This window comes from Ylistrum balloti, unplaced genomic scaffold, assembly GCF_031769215.1.
Source record: "Ylistrum balloti isolate Yb309-2 unplaced genomic scaffold, AGI_CSIRO_Ybal_v1 Utg369604, whole genome shotgun sequence".
Taxonomy (NCBI): domain Eukaryota; kingdom Metazoa; phylum Mollusca; class Bivalvia; order Pectinida; family Pectinidae; genus Ylistrum; species Ylistrum balloti.
This window is the reverse complement of record NW_026781883.1, coordinates 80,463-100,766: the sequence shown is the minus strand read 5'-3', so window position 1 is coordinate 100,766 and position 20,304 is coordinate 80,463. Positions and strand designations below refer to the sequence as shown.

At 36.4% G+C, this 20,304-nt stretch overlaps 2 protein-coding genes across 2 annotated transcripts in view; both read right to left on the bottom strand.

Moving 5' to 3' along the window:
• The window catches only part of LOC132546307 (bombesin receptor subtype-3-like), a 29,393-nt gene extending 20,695 nt beyond the window's left edge, over nt 1–8,698 (bottom strand). The window contains exon 1 of the mRNA XM_060210035.1: nt 8,630–8,698. The gene's annotated coding sequence lies outside the window, so the exon portion shown is untranslated. The remainder of the gene's footprint in view (nt 1–8,629) is intronic.
• Nucleotides 8,699–14,539: 5,841 nt separating this feature from the next.
• LOC132546190 (uncharacterized) lies at nt 14,540–15,586 on the bottom strand. Its single transcript, XM_060209904.1, has one exon. The coding sequence runs from the start codon at nt 15,584–15,586 to the stop codon at nt 14,540–14,542; it is 1,047 nt and encodes a 348-aa protein (XP_060065887.1).
• Between the last annotated feature and the right edge of the window lie 4,718 nt (nt 15,587–20,304).

Below are 20,304 nucleotides of genomic sequence, written 5' to 3'. Positions count from 1 at the left end.
GAGTATTAACCAGGCGATCAGTTACAGAATTAACACTGTAGGTTGTGAGTATTAACCAGGCGATCAGTTACAGAATTAACACTGTAGGTTGTGAGTATTAACCAGGCGATCAGTTACAGAATTAACACTGTAGGTTGTGAGTATTAACCAGGCGATCAGTTACAGAATTAACACTGTAGGTTGTGAGTATTAACCAGGCGATCAGTTACAGAATTAACACTGTAGGTTGTGAGTATTAACCAGGCGATCAGTTACAGAATTAACACTGTAGGTTGTGAGGTAGGTTGTATTAACCAGGCGATCAGTTACAGAATTAACACTGTAGGTTGTGAGTATTAACCAGGCGATCAGTTACAGAATTAACACTGTAGGTTGTGAGTATTACTCAAGCGATCAGGTACAGAATTAACACTGTAGGTTGTGAGTATTAACCAGGCGATCAGTTACAGAATTAACACTGTAGGTTGTGAGCATAAACATGAAAGAACGAATCATAAATTGGACAAAAACTGAAAGAACGAAGGTCACAACGGGTTTAATTAAAAAAAATGATAAACGAACTTAGATAAGTATCACTACAACATGTAATACTTCAAAATAAGGTATATATTATAGTATATTAGTAAAGCAATTGATTTTAAAATCTTATATGAAATGTTTCCTGTTTATGTGTTGGATAATGACTCTAATGCATATAAAAAGCTGTACCCAAAGAGAGTCCTTAGCTTGTTGGTAAAGTTGTTCCTTATTAAAGTGGATTTATTATATGAAGTGGTTTTTAACACAAGTGTTTTAGAAATAACTTCCTGGTATAGTCTACCTATATGATTTTGTACACAAGGATGTAAACACTCTCTTGTGCTGCAACAAATCCCAAACACAGATAAATCGAGGAAAAATTTGAAATACAAAAGAAACTTGTTAAGACAAACGATAAAATGGCATGCGGTTCACAGGGAGCCTTGAATGTTTCTAAAGAATAATTTAGATGTATAATTACCTGTAAGTTATATCTACAGTATCTGTCCTACGTTCAAAACAACTTCCGTCATTGTGTTCCAATGCCAGCAATAGTCAAATAACTCTCTGCTTTCGTTTTAAAGCGTCAGAGGCCGTAAAAGGTCATTAAGGATTTTCGTAACATCTGTTAAAATCTGGATAACTTAATCATGTACAGATTATTACTAGCGTGCATCGACCGCTCTCGTGCACGATTTCAGATTGCATGTCCATGTATTATAGGCACATGACTATATAATGATCGGAGCGCACTACAAAAAAAGGGTACGTTCGAGTGTGACAAATGCATGGAATCAAAATACCGGTTACAGTTTGTCTTTCTGCGAAAGCTGTTGTTTTGTTTCCTTGGGAAAGACACTTTTCCTCAAATCGCTCCGAATGACAAGCGACGGGACTCCCGTATGTTGTTCAGTGAAGCAGCAAAAGATTACTAAACAGTGATCAACCGTCAAAGTGGCGTGGATATTCAATGGGCTATAAACCAAGATAACAAAGGGGCAATATGAAACACGATTTCACTACAGAATTTGTACATATATATAATGGTATAGTGTCGGATCAGGCTTTCTGCAAATCCTTCGTACTGTTAAATAATGAGGTTTCCTGTAGATCTTACACTGTGTCGGATTAGTAAGGTTTTTCTGTAGATCCTACACAGTGTTGGATTAGTAAGGTTTTCTGTAGATTCTACAGTGTGGGGTTAGTAAGGATTTTCCTGTAGATCCTACACAGTGTAGGATTAGTAAGGTTTTTCTGTAGATCCTACACAGTGTCGGATTAGTAAGGTTTCCTGTAGATCCTACACAGTGTCGGATAAGTAAGGTTTTTTTCTGTAGATCCTACAAAGTGTGGGATTAGTAAGGTTGTTCTGTAGATCCTACACAGTGTCGGATTAGTAAGGTTTTTCTGTAGATCCTACACAGTGTTGGATTAGTAAGGTTTTTCTGTAGATCCTACACAGTGTTGGATTAGCAAGGTTTTTTTCTGTAGATCCTACACCGTGTAGGATTAGTAAGGTTTTTCTGTAGATCCTACACAGTGTAGGGTTAGTAAGGTTTTCTGTAGATCCTACACAGTGTCTGATAAGTAAGGTTTCCTGTAGATCCTACACAGTGTCGGGTTACTAAGATTTTTTTCTGTAGATCCTATACAGTGTTTGGTTAGTAAGGTTTTTCTGTAGATCCTACAGTGTCGGAATAGTAAGGTTTCCTGTAGATCCTACACATTGTCGAATAAGTAAGGTTTTTCTGTAGATCCTACACATTGTCGGATTAGTAAGGTTTTTTTTTCTGTAGATCCTACACAGTGTAGGATTAGTAAGGTTTATTAATGTAGATCCTACACAGTGTCGGATTTGTAAGGTTTCCTGTAGATCCTACACAGTGTAGGATTAGTAAGGTTTATTAATGTAGATCCTACACAGTGTAGGATTAGTAAGGTTTATTAATGTAGATCCTACACAGTGTAGGATTAGTAAGGTTTATTAATGTAGATCCTACACAGTGTCGGATTTGTAAGGTTTCATTCCCTCAACATTAACAATGTAATTATACCAGGTTTTAATGGAGTTTGCTTCGCGCGTCGATATACTGTGCGCATGCTTGTATTGTGAAGGATATATATCTTCTTGTAAACCTTCAAAATGAATATACATTTGGAAAAATACCGAACATAACTCACACCAAATTATGATAAAAGGGCACTTCCAACGAACAGATGTTGTTTGAGTTGATTTATCGAAAATGAATGCAAATTGATCTGTGGGTTTCCCGTAACTGCGGGAATCATTGCTTATTGTGTCTGATCGAATTATATTTTATCATTTTGTTCCACGGTCAATGATATTATATGTCAGATTACAAATTAGCCAGAAAAATCATTATATGACCCGCAGATTACGACGGTGTAGCTTCAGAGACATTTATCAAAATACTGTTGGTTATTGTGAGAATCAAATCGACAAAACACTTATTGTTTCTTTCCCATTTTTTGTTCTTTTTTCTGTTTTAGACTATGGACTGTCACATTGATACCGCAAAACGTTGATTAACGAGTGGCGACGTCAACTTACCAATCAACCTAACATTTGATTTCTTCTATTTCGTTAGTAGCGAGAGACATGAAATCTTTTTAATGGTGAACTGTGAAGATTTTAGATTTAAAAAAAAGTTCTTGAAGTCTTTTTTTAAACCGACAATGAAACACGCTGACGGCCAGGGTTGGGACCTATACTGTATCTCTAAAACTTCAAGGTCTAATGGCTTTTGTCTTGATTCCAATTAAATTATGATATCTCCTGTAAGGATCGTGTTTTATATAATGAATTTTGATCACATGCTTTCACTTAAAATAAACTAGTTTAAAATTGAATCTCACGCGATTAATTGAATCCTTTTAATTCGGAATTCGGACTAAAATTGAGTTAAATATTGATACAATTTTATGTAATTCACAACGTTTCAACTTCGCGCATGCGCGAGTCAGATTGATCAGATGAAATTGATAAAATGTGTCGCATTTCAAAGTGAAAGGGATTCATGAAGTAAGCGGTAAATTCATCTAGAAAGTAAATATATTACATTAGGACACAAACAGACTAAGTTGATCGCGTGACACGACAAAGATAAAATGTCTTCTTGATTATGTTTCCCTGAACTTTTATACCCGATATGGGTCAGACAAGATAAAAGGCAGTACGATGCGCGCTTTGTAAGCTTGAATGAACGCGTAATTAAATTAAATCGACGAATTAATACGATACAAGTTTTTAGGAGGACAGAATATCGTTAATTAGGTTTCATATCAGTACATCAATAATAAATAGTTTGGGCTAATTAATATAATACCGCAAGTGAAAATAGAATTACATAGAGATTGAATCTTTGATGAAACGAGACTAAGAAATACTGATTTAATATGTGCTGGAAGGGGAAACGTTTCATGAATTGCACATGAAATGGAGCGAGTCTAATATACTGTTATTATCATAGAATCAATGTTGTTTCCTGCACTTCTTGTCTCACCTTGGTCTTCAACGTTACGTCATAACAGAGCTTCAGTTCATTTATAGATTGCTTTTAACGTGAACAAAGTAGTATTTATTACAATTTTTCAGCGAATAAATAAGCCTTATTTCTCAGTCAAATGCCCACAGATTTGTGCAGGTGCGGTAGAGATTAATACAAAAAACGTAGGTTCAGCTTTGATGAAAGACTAGGCAATGTATGTGTAAATACTTAATAAGTACGACGTCAATTAAAGGATAAGACAGATTAAAGATCTACCGATTTTTTCGAAATTACGTGAAGTGCAGTCAGTTTGAGATTCTGCAATATTTTCTTATTACTAAAGAAAGCCTTGATGTTATTGACTGTAATACAACTTATACACTTTTCTTTCAGTGAATCGAGCGCCAAACCATTGGATGATTATGTAAATAATAAAAATCAAGGAATTGTTTTCAAAATACCATATTGATTTCAAGTTCAATAAAACGGAGACAGTTTTTGCAAGGAAAAAAAATAATCGCCTTTCTTTATATATATACATAGCGCCACTTTAGCGGAAGTAACATGTCACACATATAGATATTATGCCCCCCCTCTCTCTCCCCCCTCTCTCTCCCCCCTCTCTCTCTCCCTCTCCCTCCCCCCCCCCCCTCTATCTCTCTCAGCTACTGACTGTTCGGCTGATGGTGTGAGAATCTCTCTAGTGTTTACAAAATATTCCTTCAGATTCCACGACATTCACTAAGAATAAGTCATGTGTTTACAATTCAGCGAGTTCTCAATCTACAAAAGCCAAATTATGATGGAACATGTTCCGTCTATTAGTGAGGTCATCGCATTCCGTGTGACGTCATATATATATATTAGTGATAGTGTCATAGCTACATACGGGAGTGACAGACATTTGCGATGAGATCATTGTCATAAATGTCATGTGTGACCTCAGCCGAAGACGACAAATGCTTTTTACGATGTATACAACACATATATCTGACAATACACAGTCCATATATATCAGACTACAGGGAGCAATCCAGCGACGAACAACATCGTCAGAAAACAATTTTTAATTAAATACTTTTAATTGTATAAGGCTGATTGAGTAATCACGGCTGTAATTGATTAATTATCTGGCGATGTCTCGATTTTCATTTCAGCTCATAAAATACCGCGGTGGTCACGTGATGTTTTGTCACTTTCCTATGAGTTGATAAAAGATATTAAAAATTAATCCGCTTAAGATTATCGTTTTCTATATTTCCTTGAACATACAGATTTACAAAACAAATTAACAAATAATTCTATTGTTTTCATATACAATATCAACGCCTTTTTATTGAAGAACACATATAAGGTTAATTCTAATTTACAATGAAAGTTCGCGTTCAATTATTGAACTGCTACAGTCGTCAGCACAAGACAGGTCGAACCACTGAATATGTGTCGAAATGGAGCTTGGAAAAGAGTGAATTTATTATGATTTTGGGAGATTCACTTAAAACAATTAGAGGTTCAACACGAATACTGATGACGTCATTCGTCTTGCAACACCATACACAAGGCCCACCCACTTTCCGCATGGAAAATTAATCTAATATTGAAATGCAAAATATCACATTGATATTTCTTTTTTTTTTCAAAAGAAAAATAAATAAATTTTAGAATATATGTAATCCAGATCACTTGTTTGATTTCTGAAGCTAGAGATCTATTTGTATACGTATAATAAGTAAAAAAAATGTCTTTCTATATGTATCACAATAGTTAAACCTTGGATCTGTTGATATATCTTGTAATCAAAGTTATCTCTGGGTTTAAACTGAACGGAATGAGATTGACCTGACTAGATATAGAATGCAGTGTCTCTTGTTAAAGGTAAATAATAATTATATCGATCAGTTTGTATACCTGTACAGCTAACTGACGCCTAGTATTACAAAAGCCAGCTGTATACCTTACAATAAAAAATAGGATACTTTTAACGAACCATATATTGTAACAAGGGATGGGAAATAATTGTTTTACATTATAACAAGGGATTGGAAATCATCGTTTTACAATTTAACAAGGGCGGGAAAATCATCGTTTTCGTAAAAATACGATTTTTGGGGATACATCAATAAATCAATGGAGATGGTCGTAGACATTGGGAAAGGTGTATATTATAGGCAGGTGTCCGTTATAGAAAGGTAATTGTAATAAACAGGTTATTGTCACCAATATGTGATTGATATAGACAGGTGTCCGTTATAGAAAGGTAATTGTAATAAACAGGTTGTTGTCATCATCATGTGATTGATTTAGGCAGGTGTTCGCTATAGAAAGGTAATTGTAATAAACAGGTTATTGTCACCAATATGTGATTGATATAGGCAGGTGTTCGTTATCGAAACTGAAAGATGATTGCTACAGACAGGGTTTGTTATAGGCAGGTTTTAGTTTTAGACAGGTTACAGTAGTCATAGAGACAAGTGTTTATTTACACTAGACAGGCCGTTATTAAAAGATTGACCTTTGACCTGTTGGTGGACACATTGTATTTTAAACAGGTGTTAGATATATGTTGTCGACAGATGAAGTCGGGTTATATTACAACTAACTATACCACATTTACCTAACCACCCAGGCAACATGTTTTCATATGCTAATTAAGACGACGATGATGGTAGTCTCCGAACTGTCTTATTCTCACGCTCAAATAAAAATTGTACTGGTAGATATTGCTGTAGTATGGGAACTCAGCAGATTTCTGAACTGTGTGTGTCAATACATTCACTATTATATGAAAATCGTGATGTTGTGTAGTTAACGCAGAAAAGTCGGCTAGTTAAGCACAATGTTATATAGACTGTTCATATATCTTAACTTCATTAACAAACAGTCATTTTATTTATGTATAACAAATGAATTGAAGACTTTTTTGATTATAAAGAATATATTCAATAGGTGCATCCAAAGTATCACTGAAATGCATATTTTATACATTGTCAGCACTTAGTAAAACATTATATGATTTTAAGGCTTCCATTTTATTTGTGAGATATGAACCTTAGCACATATTTTTCTTGCTAAATTCGCTTTTAAAATTCTTACATTTTTTCATGTACTTTCATATGAACTAGAAACTAAGGTAAAATCCGATATTGTTCTAACTTATATTCCTACAGCCAATTCGCTATTAGTATACCCCACCCAATCCCCTCATCCTCACCTCATCTGCCCCATCTCACCTAAACCCCTCATCCTCACCTTATCTCCTCCCTCTCATCTAAACCCCTTATCCTCACTCCATCCCCTCATCCTCATCTCATCTCCTCCCTCTCACCTAAACCCCTCGTCCTCACTCCATCCCCTCATCCTCATCTCATCTCCTCCCTCTCACCTAAACCCCTCGTCCTCACTCCATCCCCTCATCCTCATCTCATCTCCTCCCTCTCATCTAAACCCCTCATCCTCACTCCATCCCCTCATCCTCATCTCATCTCCTCCCTCTCACCTAAACCCCTCATCCTCACCACATCCCCTCATCCTCATCACGTCTCTCTCACTCCATCCCCTCATCCTCATCACCCCTCTATCACTCCATCCCCTCATCCTCACCTCATCTCCTCCCTCTCACCTAAACCCCTCATCCTCACCACATCCCCTCATTCTCATCACCTCACCCTCGCCTAAGAAAAAAAGACATTCTTTGTTCTATGTAATTTTGTTTTGATTCTCAACAGTTTGACCTTTACTGGCGACCTATAATTAGTCTTACCTTGAGATACAAATAGGGAAATAAAACAAGAACATGTTTGTTTGAATTTGTATGACTGTTTAAACAAGATTTTACACAGGTGTGTACTTATTGTAAATCTTAATAAACACAGAAATGACATCTATTATCCTTAAGCTCTCTTTATCACAACAGATTCAGATGTGTTCATGTGTGCATTATACATTATATACATATTACGATATATCATCATCCCTTTGCAATACTCTACAGGAGACAGACTTGAAGCTAACTTTGTTTTAACGCTTTTTGTTAATCATTGCTCCACGTTTTTCATTTTGATATATCTTTTTCGTAGAAATTTGTATATGGGTGTGATAATGGGGCAGATTGACTTGAAAACTAGGCTTATATGTATATTGTATATATATGCTATTTTTGCGTTTTCTTTATTAGACCTAAGTCTATCGATTCATCACTTTAAAACAAAAACATCCTCAGTTAAATAGTATTTATGATATACATTTACATAATAGATAATAAAATATTTCAATTATAGAGATGTCCTGTCTGCATGAGTATTTATTAAGCCTATAAGGTTACTATAAAGATCTTACCTCCTAAGTCTAGAGAGTTTCCCTGCTGAACGATCGGAGATATAGACCGTGACAGCACAACTATTCGGTGTTTAGGGAGTGGAAATACTTGACCACTAAACCAGGTGTTGCTTAATCATAAGTATACAAAAAATATAAATACTTATATGCATGACAACTGAAAAGGTCATTGAGTGCACATTCTATACACAGTTTCATTTACTAATATTTGTTTCTTTTACAAATTAACAAAATAACGGCGAACATTACGCAGATGACACACTTACCTTTAAGGTTTGAACGTTTTATATACACAAACGTTTCAGATAATTCTCCAAAATACGAAGAACAATCACCTTCATCCCGAGATAAGAGACAAGCGAAGACATATGAGTCAGTCAGTCAATTCACCACAAAGTCACTCGGCATAGTAGTGTCAAATTGGGCATCACTCCTATAGAAAAGTACATAAAACACAAGATCACTCTGCATGGAAGATTGTGTAGTGGTGTAGAATAGGTCACCACAGCCCGCTTTAACTGGCACGAGTGATCCTTGTCATAGGAATTGCTGATTAAGATAACTTAAATAGTATTCTCTGATTTTAGTAATTTCCTTGCATATCCGATTTAACTGAATTAAGTAAGATACGTTCTTTCGATAGAATCATGTTTGTAAACGGCAAAGATTTAAACTTTTTCTTTTTTTCGACGGTAAACATTTAAAACTTCCTCTCACATTACTTATAACGACTTACCTGGTCATGTATACCTGTACAGGTATGTCAATGTTAGGTACACTAACGCTATTCACAGCCTTATATTCTTTAGACTCCGCTCAAAAAAAGAAAATATACACGGCGAGGCGTGATACGAAACAGACATCTCTATTCTCAGTGACATGTTATTTTCCTGTTCTAAGGTCATGCGAAAGAAGGTTAAAGTTCAAATATATATTTCTCTTTAGTCTTGATACCGAATAAGTTTATAGTCATAACTGTCATGAAAATAAAATTTCTGGTAAGATTTCCGAAAACATGTTGATGTTCCCGATTACATGCCATAATTTAGCAGTACTTGTCCCGGTCAGAGATTGGTGGTACTTGTCCCAGTCAGAGATTGGTGGGTCAGAGACTGGTGGTACTTGTCACAGTCAGAGACTGGTGGTACTTGTCCCGGTCAGAGGCTGGTGGTACTTGTCACAGTCAGAGACTGGTGGTACTTGTCCCGGTCAGAGGCTGGTGGTACTTGTCACAGTCAGAGACTGGTGGTACTTGTCCCGGTCAGAGGCTGATCGGCTTTCAATTGCTCCTTCTTATTTCACATACATGTGTCTAAATTTTTATCAATTAAAGGGAGGCTATTCGTACTCCAAAAGTTAAAGAATTGACTTCATTAAATCACTTTTCATGGCCTTCTAAACAAAAACAATATGTCAATGCTGAATGTTGATATAAATATGTTATATTTCAAGAAATATTAAAAATCCTTTAGTTTTATTTTTTAATATTCGAAAAGCAACTCTCTTGTCACAACGTCACGTGCATTTTCCATTCATCAAAGCAAACTTAGCTGAAAACTGTATGGGTACAAATGTTTGCTGACATAAATCAATATTTTCAGTATTTGATCCCTTTCGTTGCCTTATCATCTAAAGAAGATGTACTTTAAATAACAACTATGACATTCTCCACTGTCATACGTAGCTTTTAACTGAAACGAAGGGAGGTAACTCGCGTATAACAGAAAGCAACTACTGTGACTGGATCGAAATATGAGATGTCTTGGAGTTGATATTTTAAATATGAAATGTGTCATAGTGGGAAAAGTGTGATTATGACAAATGTTGGACAGTGATCCAACAGAATCGAAGGCCCGTGATCAACTATTTGATTGACCAAAATTCTGGCCTTTCGCTGGACTAATACCGGTCCGTGAAGATTACTAAGGCATTACAACCAAGTCAATGTAAATTATACAAGGTGATCAAACGTAAATATGATTCCTTTATAGTTTCCAGACTTGTCAGTTCTTATCAACAGTCAATCTGACGTGGTATTCTGAAGGTAGCACACAGTATGCATTTTTCGAACAACATAAACCTACTACATACATTCAGGAAAGAAAGGTGCAGAAGTTGGAGTTATGATACCCAGGCGTTAACACGAACAACATATGTTGGGAAGATTCTCAAGCAATTGGTTCAAACAGTGACAGTGACAGTGACCAGTGACAGTGACAGTGACCAGTGACCAGTGACCAGTGACCAATGACCAGTGACCAGTGACCAATGACCAATGACCAGTGACAGTGACAGTGACAGTGACCAGTGACAGTGACAGTGACCAGTGACCAGTGACCAATGACCAGTGACCAGTGACCAATGACCAATGACCAGTGACAGTGACAGTGACAGTGACCAGTGACAGTGACAGTGACAAGTGACAGTGACAGTGACCAGTGACAGTGACAGTGACAAGAGACAGGTGACAGTGACATTGACCAGTGACAGTGAACAATGACCAGTGGCAGTGACAGTGACCAGTGACAGTGACAAGTGACAAGTGACAAGTGACAAATGACAAGTGACAGTGACATTGACCAGTGACAGTGACCAGTGATCAGTGACCAGGTACAGTGACCAGTGACAGTGACCAGTGACCAGTAACAGTGACCAGTGACCAGTGACAGTGACCAGTGACCAATGACCAGTGACCAGTGACCAGTGACAGTGACCAATGACCAGTAACAGTGACAGTGACCAGTGACAGTGACAAGTGACAAGTGACAAGTGACAGTGACATTGACCAGTGACAGTGACCAGTGACAGTGACCAGTTACAGTGACAGTGATCAGTAACAGTGACAGTGACAGTGACCAGTAACAGTGACCAGTGACAGTGATCAGTCACAGTGACCAGTGACAGTGACCAGTGACAGTGACAGTGACCAGTGACAGTGACCACTGATTCGTAAAAAGTTTATACTTTTAAGATAAGTTAACCATTCCCCATACGGATATACTTAGATCCAAGCGCGGTCATTTAGTATTTACGTATGATCTGGATGTAACATATTTTGTATCGATAAGCCATTATAACGACTTACCTGAGTCCAGGTGTTGTCGGTGTCATTCTGTGTCACACAGACATAAGACTCCGGAAGGTGACATTACTTATATTGTTTACACAACAACGTTTGGGGAAACAAGGGGAAATATAGAAGTGGTATAACGCGTTCGGAATATTTATTTATTATTGAAATATGTCTATATATCTATAAACTAACTTGTTAAACAATGTAAAGCCCTGCCTCATACTTACATCACTTTTAAATGCTGGAATACAAACATTTATAGTGAATTTAAAATTTAGAATAACTCTTCTCTCAGATTCCTCTTGATTTCTCAGCAACATCCGATAAAGATCGTCTATTGAAATTACTCAATTAAAACTCTACGGGATATAACACACAAACTTTTGTTTAGTTTTCTCATTAATATACAAATTAATAAGCCTTGGCGCCGTTCCTTCCGAGTACCCCGGGGTCATTCCTTGGTCCAACATTATTTTTTGTTGGTTTTCGCACAAAATTGTCACTTGAAAATGATGACTTGGCAGTCTTATTCCTTGTACCCACTGTACGCCAATCAGTTACATATATCAAAATATTGAGCCAGATCAGATTTAGAGACACAGTGTACAATGGAAATGATAAAAAAACGATATACTTATATAAGATATGTCAGGAAATGTATCGATTGCATTCAGTTTAAATGTTCGGTAAAGAATGGTTAGTATAATGTGAGCAGGCGAATTGACATTCTACCGTGTCCGGATTTTGACATTTCAGCGTAATTGCACTATAATAGTGTCCCCGTTGTTAGTATATTGTGAGCAAGCGAGGTGTCTGGCTACCATGTCCGGGTTTTGACTATTCAGCGTAATTACACTATGATAATTTCATCGTAGTTAGTATATTGTAAGCAGGCGGTGTGTCTAGCTACCGTCTCCGGCTTTTGACATTTCAGCGGAATTACACTATAATAGTGTCCCCGTAGTACGTGTATATTGTGAGCAGGCGTTGTGTCAGGCTACCGTCTCTGGGTTTGACATTTCAGCTTGATTACACTATAATAGTGTCCCCGTAGTAAGTATGATGCGACCGGGCAGGGTGCCATGCTACATTCTCTAGGTTATGACATTTCAGTGTGATTGCAATGTTAAAGTATCCCTGAAGTCAGTATAATGTTTGTCTGGCAGGCTGTTATGCTACCATCTCCAGGTTCGGACGTTTCCGTGTAATGGCACATCCACAACATTCGCGGACACCGTGTTCATATGATACAATGTTTTGTGGTGACATTAAATCTTAAACAACTAAATCATAAGCCTTACTAACAAATGTCTTTATTCAGCTTTTTATCAAATAACCAGGCAGAAGTGTGATATAAAGTATTATGAATGACATCTAGCGTATGACCATTATTGATGGTTTGAAGGCTGTTCAATCTGACAGTTTATACTGACAATAATGACGGCTGTTCAACCTGACGGATTACACCGCCGATAATTAGAAATGAATAAGGACTGAACTACATGTATTTTGTTACAAAAAACTTTGTCATTTATAGTATGACATTAATGTCATAACAAGACCATTCAATGTTGAAATAAATCATCTCGATTGTATACACTTCAAGTTGTGATCGTATAAAAGACCTGTTGAAATGGACCATTGATTTCAATCACAAAATGAAATTAAAACAAAACACCTCCGTATATCTAATACATTTGTTTCTTCTATTCTTATTTAAATTTGATATTTTCTTCTTCAGTTAAGTATCGTGTTTTCAATTCCGTTTATTAAACAATTTGTACATGAAACATATGACAAAAAATCAGTTTAAAATCAGACATATAAATTATTAATACTGCGCAAAGGGATTTAAAAGTATCTGTCATCGTCTACTTGGTGCTTGATTACTGCATTCTGATATTCCAGAGTTACTGCCCTTTGTTTCTCTTTGTCAGATGGTATTGCAATAAACCTGATAGCCGATGGCGGCCAAGAATGGTCGTAGTTCTATGTGATCTCCAGGAGTTACTGCCCTTTGTTTCTATTTGTCAGATGGTATTGCGATAAGCTAGACTGTCGACGTAGGCCGAGAATGGGTTACTGGAACAAAAACGTATCAGTATCTGCTTGACGTAACTTTACTTTGACGTAATCTTGTTTGACCGGAAGCGTCGTGATTGAAAATGATGACGTAAGAAAAACACTTGCCATATCTCTGCTTACTGCACGCGATCTTATCACTGTTTTATATATAGAGCGTACGGAATCAGCTGAGTAGTTACTAATGCTGGTCCGTGAAAAGTCTGACTATACAACACTTTTAAAGGCGTTACGATGTAAGTTGACCAGACGGTGTTTATCTTGACATGTGTCGTTACCAAGACCTAGATATTACGATAGCCTTGTTATAGAAATACAATGTAGGCAAACCCTTGCCGTCTAATAGCTGTGTGTGTGTATATATATATACACCATGTTATGTGTGTCGGTAATTGATTCTTCTCTGTGAAATTGTTTCTCAGTCAATATACGCTATAATTTGTAAGAAGTCAATCACGGCTGGTGAAAGAAATTAAAGGTAACCAAAGGTGTACATGTCTTTGTTATGACAGCCAGGAATAACAAGTTTCAGACGTTAGTTCGGTAGGATCTTCTTATTAAAAAAGGAAAATACGATCTCTGAGAAATAACAAAACGTCTGCTGTCTTTTGACAAATATATTGGTGAACAAATACATTACAAAATGGAACCCCTGCCAATTAAAAATTAAAAACCGTTTCTGGAAATATCAATACAGTAACAGCAATTGAGACACTTTCTCAGAGAAAGCGGAAATGGTCTTTGATAAACCTACAACACGTCATCAGTATGATCATAGTCTTATGAATTTCTTCAGTTTTAAAAACCATCAAAGCAATAAGGTGAACGAACATTCACTGTCCCATTTACTACATGTAAACAAACAGAAGACGATTGCAATATCAAGATATTGTCTAAGTATGTAACCGCGTAATCGGTGAGTCAATAGTTTGACAATGTGATGTCCACACAGACATGGCATGAAACAGAGATGCAGGTATTTGGCCTATAAATACAAGCATAAGCAATAACAAAAATGGTACTACGTTTTCCAAACCCAAGGATTCTCCGCTTCCCGACGTTCACTTCTCGTCAGTGGCCGTTTGGCTTTGGCCTTGGCTACTTCTGCAGGCGTGGGAACCATTTGTTTGATTTCCGGTGTCATTTGCATGGAAAATCTGAGATTTTTCATGTCCACGTTGCTAACATCTCCTACCCCGTAACGGTTACATCGCGGGTAACCACACTCTAAGGTCGATGGAGAAACTGAAATAAACAACAGTCTATCCAGAAATTCGACAGGCTCACAATGCGTCGTGTACTTTAAGACTCCTTCCGACAACTCGCGCACACCGGAAATGATCTCAGAACTACTCAAAATTTCCATTTGTGGGGGAAACTTCTCGCGCAGCATCGAATACCACTTCCGTTTTGGCACAATTACTGGGAGGCATTCTAATTCCCATTGAACGTCCAGTTTACAAGCCTGTAAGGCATTTATAATATCCATGTAAGGTGTCTCGTTCTCTTCAACTCTTTGTTGAGCATCCCTAAAAACCGGTAGTGTTGTTATCTTGCCTGGTCGATGGATTATCAGCAGTTTTCCTTGTTTTGAAAGACATTTCATAATATTCTCAAACACATCAATAGGATTCTCAAAATAACGAATTGCATCTATTATGATCACTTTATCAAACTGGGGTTTGTTTGTGTCCCGACTTTTCGCTAACTGCCGGAAGTACTCTTCAGCTCCGACATGCGCAACTCGTATCGAGAGAACTTTCTCCGTGTCCGTTTCTACGTAGCTATAATGACCCGGTATAACGGACATGGCCGGTTCAAGGAGGCAGAATTTGTCCACTATTCTCTGAGCGAAACTTCCTTTGCTGTCCCCGATGTAACAGAACCGATCTGTTGTTCCTAACTCCAAATATTTGTGGATCAACGTAAACAACTTCTCGTCGTATTGTCCACCAAAAACATATTTCTCTGATTCGCCTAACTGTGGAATGTTATAGCGGTTCTGATACCCTTCGGTAGCTACTGATAGAGGCCGAGGAGTCTCGGGTCCGAGAAATGAAGAAGCCATGACCTAAGAATACTCCAGACAGTTCCGTATCTGATCCTATGATACACTTTGGTTACAAGCAAATCTGGAATAATAAAGGGAAATAAGCTATGAAACGGACATGGTCTTCATTTTTCTGATTATTTAAAAAAAATCTTTATACGGAGATGCCTTTACCATATTGCAATGGACATTCGAAACCATTGTATACGCCAAAACTACATTGAGGGGGAAAATTCTTAAATTCTTAGACCGACATTTGTTTTTTAAATTCATTTACCGAAATTTACCTATTCAGATATCACGCAGCCCATTATATATATATTTGGATACATGTTTAAGTCGGAGTTCAGTAAATCATTTGAAATGACGTGCCATTTTCAAAACGAATTTCATTCCTTTGTTAACAATTTGGTCAATAAAAATAGGGAAGTTAAATTCATTTTCATGTCGCGTAAAAAGGCTTAAACAGAGTGAAAGCCATACAGGTAAAATCCTTTCACAGTCTTTCATACAGAAGTCTTAGTTTAGCAGTGTTATTACTCTATTGCATACCTTGTCAGGCGACGGGACTCCTGTGATCCTAGAAAGGTCAGAGGTTAATTTCCACTTCGGTGCAGCTCTACGTCAACTGTAAATGATACATAACAGACAAGCTTTAGTGTAGATGTGGTGGGAACTTACCTGGTGTCTAGCTATTAATACCGAAATGTTTCAGAACTGATATCAACATTCCGTAAAAACACCTCTCAGCAAAATATATTTGTGTATAAAAATGTTTTCCTTCCCATCAGTAATTGCCTTTCTGCCAATTCCTCACCCAGTATGAATTCACATTAACAGTAAGTATAATAAGACAACCATTTCTGTTATTCATAATTTGCATAAGCATCGAATGGATTTCTATGGAGGTCATAATAACATGAGTAGACATTTTATTTTCTCGTCGATTCAATCTTTATAAATATACATTAATTAAAAACAGAATATGCTTTACAAGATTATGTACTGCTTCATATTCACTGGTTATAGACAGGTAGATATAGAAATATACCTAGAGAATCAAGGAATTGTAAACAATGTATAGAGACAGCTAGATAATTAAGGAATTGTAAACAATGTATAGAGACAGGTAGATATAGAAATATACCTAGAGAATCAAGGTATTGTAAACAATGTATTTCGTTTGAGGTGGGAGATGTATTGTATATTTTACCTATTTGTTGTAAATTTCAAAGCACAAGAGTGAGATATATTTAAAAAATCAGTTTTTGACGCTATTCAGGTGTTAAATGTCCACAACATGAAAGAATTTTGTGCGCTAGGAATATTTATTTTTGAAGCAAACAAAGTGAAAACCGTTCAGCTATGCTACACGTGGTGTGTATTGTTTCTGTAACAACAGATTTATTCTCTTTTTAATTGTACTTATAGGCCAATGGGTCTAAAGTATTGAATTCATCTTGATTCTTGCAAAAATAACGGAAGAAAAAGAAAAGTAGGAAAATAAGAGAATAAACAAACAAATAAATTAATTAATTGAAAACGGATTTTCTTAAGTATGCGTTGGACCTGCCACGGAGGAAGATTGTGATTAACTTCTGTACATAATACAGTAGTTTTAAGCAAATCGTGAATATGTAAGCATTCTAAACATTTTAACAATATAATTAAAGATGTGAAAGCATCCACATAACATCCACGTAATTATATATGTTTTAATGTTAATTTAATGAACTTTGAAATATGTGGAGATAAAGTATTCATATATATATATCTTACCTGTCAGGAACGAAATCCTGTATGCTGTAGAGCACAGGTGCTAAATAAATACCCTATATATGGATACCTGTACGTCCTAACCACAGTTGTCAGGTAACATAGGGGCTGTCCTTATCAGATTTCCAATATACAGGTATAGCACACAGTAATCTGTTTCTCAGGTGTACATATGTAAAGGTGTACAACGTTCAATATTTCATTTATTAGATTATACCAAGATCGAAATATTATGATTACGTGATAATACAGGTATTCAGCAGGTAAATATCGGCATAAGTACAAACACACAAAAGACTCGATGCGTGGTAGTCTTGTGTAAATTCAATACTAATAATACCATTGGATTGGTCAAGTGAGTTGATCTGTGATAACTAAGATCATTTTATTTACACTATTAGGATATAGGTGATACTTATAGCAGGTGTAAGTTAGATCATATCTAATTAATACTTATATGTAGTTCAAGCTAAAACAGGATTACTCTACTTCGGCATGTATGTAGTTCGATATAAGGTAACATGAGGTAGTTCGAAAAACATCATGCAAGTACCATTCCACTTCGACTTTGTATGTAGTTTCAGATAATGTTACATGAAGGTCATCTTATGTCGATATACATGTTATTCAAGAAAGAGTAATTTTCGAGTGATAACTAATCGGCAGATGTGTACAAGTAGTTCGAAATAAAATTTCACGAGATCCTACTACGTTAAAATGTTCATTGTCAGACAACATCGCACGAGGATCATTCAATGTCGTTATATATGTAGTTCGAGAACAAATTTCGACATAACATATTCTGTAACCAACATCAATGAAGGGTCATCCTACTTCAACAGGTATGTGGTTCGAGATAGGGTATACATCCAGGTTTATCTACCTGTATACTGGTACATGTGTACTTTGATGTTAACATTAAATAGATTATGGTCCCCACCGAACGAATATAAAGTTTTGCTTATACATTTAAAACTCGAGTTCGATATAAATAATGCTACAAGTATTTGACTTTGGTGATATTCATCTAATGTGTTAGAGCATTAAAGATGTTGAGTCGTCAACACCTCGTCATATACTTTAAGTTCAAGATATCGAACACACATCGATATATGTGAGTAATATGTTTTTTTTTTGTCGTATATGTTTTCAAACTGGAAATACTTAAATCGAATGCCTTTATCAGTTTAATGATCAACTCAGGACCAGCAATGTAGACTTTGGAATAAATTGTCATGTCACGACACCTCAGTAAACCTTAAAATTCTATTCTTCAATAAGAATGACTTTACAAAAAACACTTGACGATATTTGTCTCTTGAAAATCTCTCTTACCTGGACGTGTTCCATGTAGAATGACCCTACATATCTCCAGATTCTGGTATATCTCTGTATCTAGTTCAACATAAACAAGAGGAGGCCATTTTACTTGTGTCCCGATACACAGGTTGGTAATACGTGTACAATACCAGTTATGTGTATCTCCATTCACGCACAAGCCGTGACTTTAAATCGCCCAACGATAAAATATCATAGATCCCTTTAAGGCTATGACTCGTTGTTAAGGAAGCTTTACGTATTTAAATATCAGCGAGGTCAAAGTTCACACACTTGTCAATTTCTTTATAAAGGATTTGAATCAGGATCGATAAAGTAAATATAAAGCGTACAGACGAATATTTACATAGGTTCGTCCCAATCATACTGCACATTAAAAACTGTGATTGGAAATGCGTTACAAAATAAAATCTCCACAATTCTTTTCGTTCTTTTTTTTCCCACATCAGTTGAAAAGTACATGGTGACGGGAATTCAGAACGTTATGGTAGGAACGCCAAATCGATATATAAGAACAGTGAAACCCTTAGGATTAACAAACGGTCGTAGTCTGGTAATCTTTGCAGACACTCGAAAAATCAATGGAATTTGTAATCATACTGTAATTATATGAACAACTTAGTTATTATCGATTTTTCATCCTACTATAACGATAGGTTTTTCTTGAAGGGACAGATTGTTTAAATAAATGATTCCATTTGAATATGACATTTATACAACAAACGACTATTAGTGGTTGTTACGGGAATGTGTAATGATAACAATTATCTATAATTACGACATTATTTTCTGAGAGTTCTGCCAGCCGAGATGTAGTGCTCAAAAAATGTATTCTACTTAACAAGGCAAGATATACGTGACCCGGATGAAATACCAGTCGCTATAGGCTAGAGAAAACTTCGCTCCAGTAAGCCAGGTGTCCCGGGTTCGAATTCTACCGGAGACACTGAAGTAAATAATGGCCTTTATTGAATATATATAGCAGATATATCGAAGCCACGTTAACAAATTCAGCAATGACCGAAGAAGTAAGAATATTTTTAGTTACGATTTCTATAATTTCTTACGACAGCATATTAACCCTATTGTTGTCAAATGTATTGAAATTAGTAAATATATACGATAAAAAAATGCAATTGGGCACCAGTGTTCATATTAACATTTAATCAAAGACTGTTTTAAATTTCATATTGTTATCGATGTCAGGATCTGTACGAAGATGAACGATCATGTTAAACTCCAATGAGCTCGGGTGTACCCTAGGGATCTGTATGAGGTCCTGTCTGGATGGAATAAGTCTGTAATATGTACCCTAGGGATCTGTATTAGGTCCTGTCTGGATGGGACAATTGGTTATGAAATAAATCTGTAATATGTACCCTTGGGATCTGTAATAGGTCCTTTCTTATGCTGTTGAACTAACGAGATCTGCTCAGCAGAGTTTCCGGACAGATTGAGTATAATGTACGTAAGGACTCACATAGGGTACCACTCACACGAAGATCCGCTGTTTGACCTAAATGGATTGCGACAGGCCTCCCGTTTGTTTATCAATGTTGTTGTCATCAGTTACTACAGGAAATCCTGCCTCAAATAGTTTGACTTATTTAACGTCTCAGGTA

Bases quoted from the DNA above. Each gene is read 5' to 3' on its own strand.
- LOC132546190 (XM_060209904.1), bottom strand. From the start codon at position 15,586: ATGGCTTCTTCATTTCTCGGACCCGAGACTCCTCGGCCTCTATCAGTA.